General features: G+C 56.4%; 1 protein-coding gene across 1 annotated transcript in view; it reads left to right on the top strand.

Annotated features, from left to right (window-relative positions):
- Positions 1-4: 4 nt before the first annotated feature.
- The window catches only part of LOC104274861 (E3 ubiquitin-protein ligase TRIM62-like), a gene marked incomplete at its 5' end in the record, with an annotated part of 3168 nt that continues 309 nt past the window's right edge, over positions 5-2863 (top strand). Inside the window, 6 exon segments of the mRNA XM_009870612.1 lie at positions 5-127; positions 652-678; positions 681-752; positions 1346-1602; positions 1677-1792; positions 2636-2859. Coding sequence (XP_009868914.1) covers positions 5-127; positions 652-678; positions 681-752; positions 1346-1602; positions 1677-1792; positions 2636-2859 — 819 coding nt within the window.

A 2863-nucleotide genomic window follows, 5' to 3' on the forward strand; every position in this document is an offset into this window, starting at 1 on the left:
GGACCACGAGAAGGTCAAGCTCTTCTGCCTCACTGACCGCGCTGTTGTCTGCTTCTTCTGTGACGAGCCCGCCGTGCACGAGCAGCACCAGGTCACCAATGTGGATGATGCTTTCGAAGAGCTGCAGGTGAGTCCATCCCTCCCCGGCTGTGGAGCTTCATCCCTCCAGGATCGCCCTGCCCTGAGCTGCTCCTCTCAGCGCCTTCATCCCCTCTTGCCTTGGTGTTGGCTCCTGCCCATCTGTCGCTGCACCCCTTCTGTCCCTGTTGGGGTCAGCCTCAGCACTACCTCCCATCCCTCTGTCTGTCTGTCCACCGATCCACATGCTTTTGCAGCTGCCCTCATGGGATTCCCCCTTCTCCATCCACTTTGGGAATCCTTGGGATCCCTAATGCCCATTATTCTGCTGAGCTGCCCCCCCAGTAGGAAACCCCTAAGCCGTTACCCAGCCCCCAGCTCTGCCCTGGGCAGGACCCCTGTGCCAGCAGGGACCAACCATACCCCTGCCACCCCCTGCACCTCCCTTTTTCAATGACCCTGATACCTCACGAGCTGGATTTGGGCAGAAGAGCTGCCCGCTGGGATACCTTTTTTTCCTCAAATCCCCTATTTTATGTTTTGAGTCTGTTTTTTCCCCTCCCTGTCTTGCAGCGGGAGCTGAAGGAGCAGCTCCACGGGCTTGGCTGCAGGAGAGCGAGCGTGGCCACACCGAAGCCCTGCACCTCCTCAAACGGCAGCTGGCTGAGACCAAGGTATGAGTGGGGATGCAGCTGTGACCCCTGAGGTGGCAGGATCTGGACCCCTTCGCCTCCTCCCAGCCCTTCCCTACGACCCCTAACCATGTGGGTGCAGAAGTACAGCTGGGATTAGGGTCAACCCCATCTGCCCTCTGATAACGTCCCTGAGCCTTGACTGATTTTGGGACTCCCAAAGACCAAAACCTTACAGTTTCATGGGTCTGCTCATTTTTTCCCTCCCTGGTACCCCAGAACTCTCTGGTGAATTGATGAAGCCATTCATCAGGCTGCTTATCCCTCTTTTTAGTTCCTTGAGGGCTGCTTTTATTTATCTTTTAAATTATTTTTTATTTTATGTTTATCATCTGCTCCTTGTTCAGGGGTTCAGCTTTCAGCCTGGTTCAATTTTCTCTTCATCATCACTAGCAATGGGTTTTTTTTAGGTTTTCTATAGGGATATGGGGTCAAATATCCATCCTTGGATGCTTGGAGTGTCCAAAATCATTTGGGTTAACAGGCCTGTGGGGGTTTATTTTGGGAATTATAGATTCATGGAGGGGGTTGGGGCAGATTTGGGGATATCGTGACACCCACCTGCACCCCAAAAGTCTTCAGCCAAGAGCTTGCGGGTGACTATCGGGGAGGCTTTTGAGCGGCTGCACCGGCTGCTGCGGGAGCGGCAGAAGGCAATGCTGGAGGAGCTGGAGGCGGACACGGCGCGGACGCTGACCGACATCGAGCAGAAGATCCAGCGCTACAGCCAGCAGCTCCGCAAGGTGCAGGAGGGCAGCCAGATCCTCCAAGAGCGCTTGGCCGAAGCTGACAAACACATCTTTTTAGCCGGCATCGCGTCCCTTTCCGAGAGGTGGGTGACACCGACGTGGCACCGGGGTCTCCCATGCCGTACCCAGCCTCTTCTTCATCATCTCTCTTTCCCAGACTAAAGGGGAAGATCCACGAGACCAACCTGACCTACGAGGACTTTCCCACCTCCAAATACATGGGGCCGCTGCAGTACACCATCTGGAAATCCCTTTTCCAGGATATCCATCCGGGTGAGGAGCGTGGGGAGGGGATCAGCAGGAGGCGTTCCTGGTGAGGGATGGGGACAGGGACATCACTGGTGAGGGGTGGGGATGTCACCAGTGAGGGATGGGGACGTCGCTGGGAAGGGATCGTAGAATCATAGAATGGCTTGAGTTGGAAGAGGCTGTAAAGATCATCTCATTTCACTCCCCCACCAGGGGCAGGGACACCTCCCGCTAGCCCAGGTTGCTCAGAGCGTCATCCAGCCTGGCCTTGGACACTTCCAGGGATGAGGCATCCACGGTTTCTCTGGGCAACCTGTTTCGGTGTCTCACCACCCTGAGAGTAAAGAACTTCTTCCTAATATCTAATCTAAATTTACCCTGCTCTAGTTTAAATCCGTTGCCCCTCATCCTGTCACTACGTGCCCTTACAAAAAGTCCCTCCCCAGCTTTCCTGTAGCCCCTTCAGGTACTGGAAGGCCACTAGAAGGTCTCCCTGGAGCCTTCTTTTCTCCAGGCTGAACAGACTGAACTCCCTCAGCCTGTCATTGTAGGAGAGGTGCCTCAGCCCTCTGATCGTCTTTGTGGTGTCCTCTGGACCCGCTCCAACACATCCGTGTCCTTCTTGTACTGGGGACTCCAGAGCTGGGCACAGAACTGCGGGTGAGGTCTCACCGGAGCAGAGGGGCAGAATCCCCTCTCTCGACCTGCCAGCCGCGCTGCTTTAGATGCAGCCCAGGACGTGGTTGGCTTTTTGGGCTGGATGGGGATGTGGACATCACTGGTGAGGGATGGGGACCACCCAGGTGATCTCCTCACCATGGGGTGTGCATTGACACTTGTTCCTTTCCCTTGCTTGTCTCCCACCAGTGCCGGCAGCGCTGACGCTGGACCCCGGCACAGCTCACCACCGCCTCATCCTCTCTGACGACTGCACCATCGTGGCGTACGGCAACCTGCACCCCCAACCGCTGCAGGACTCCCCCAAACGCTTCGACGTGGAGGTCTCGGTCTTGGGTTCGGAGGCGTTCGGCGGCGGGGTCCACTACTGGGAGGTGGTGGTCTCTGAGAAGACCCAGTGGATGATCGGCTTGGCCC

This window comes from Apaloderma vittatum, unplaced genomic scaffold (genome assembly GCF_000703405.1).
Source record: "Apaloderma vittatum isolate BGI_N311 unplaced genomic scaffold, ASM70340v1 scaffold33345, whole genome shotgun sequence".
Lineage (NCBI taxonomy): Eukaryota > Metazoa > Chordata > Aves > Trogoniformes > Trogonidae > Apaloderma > Apaloderma vittatum.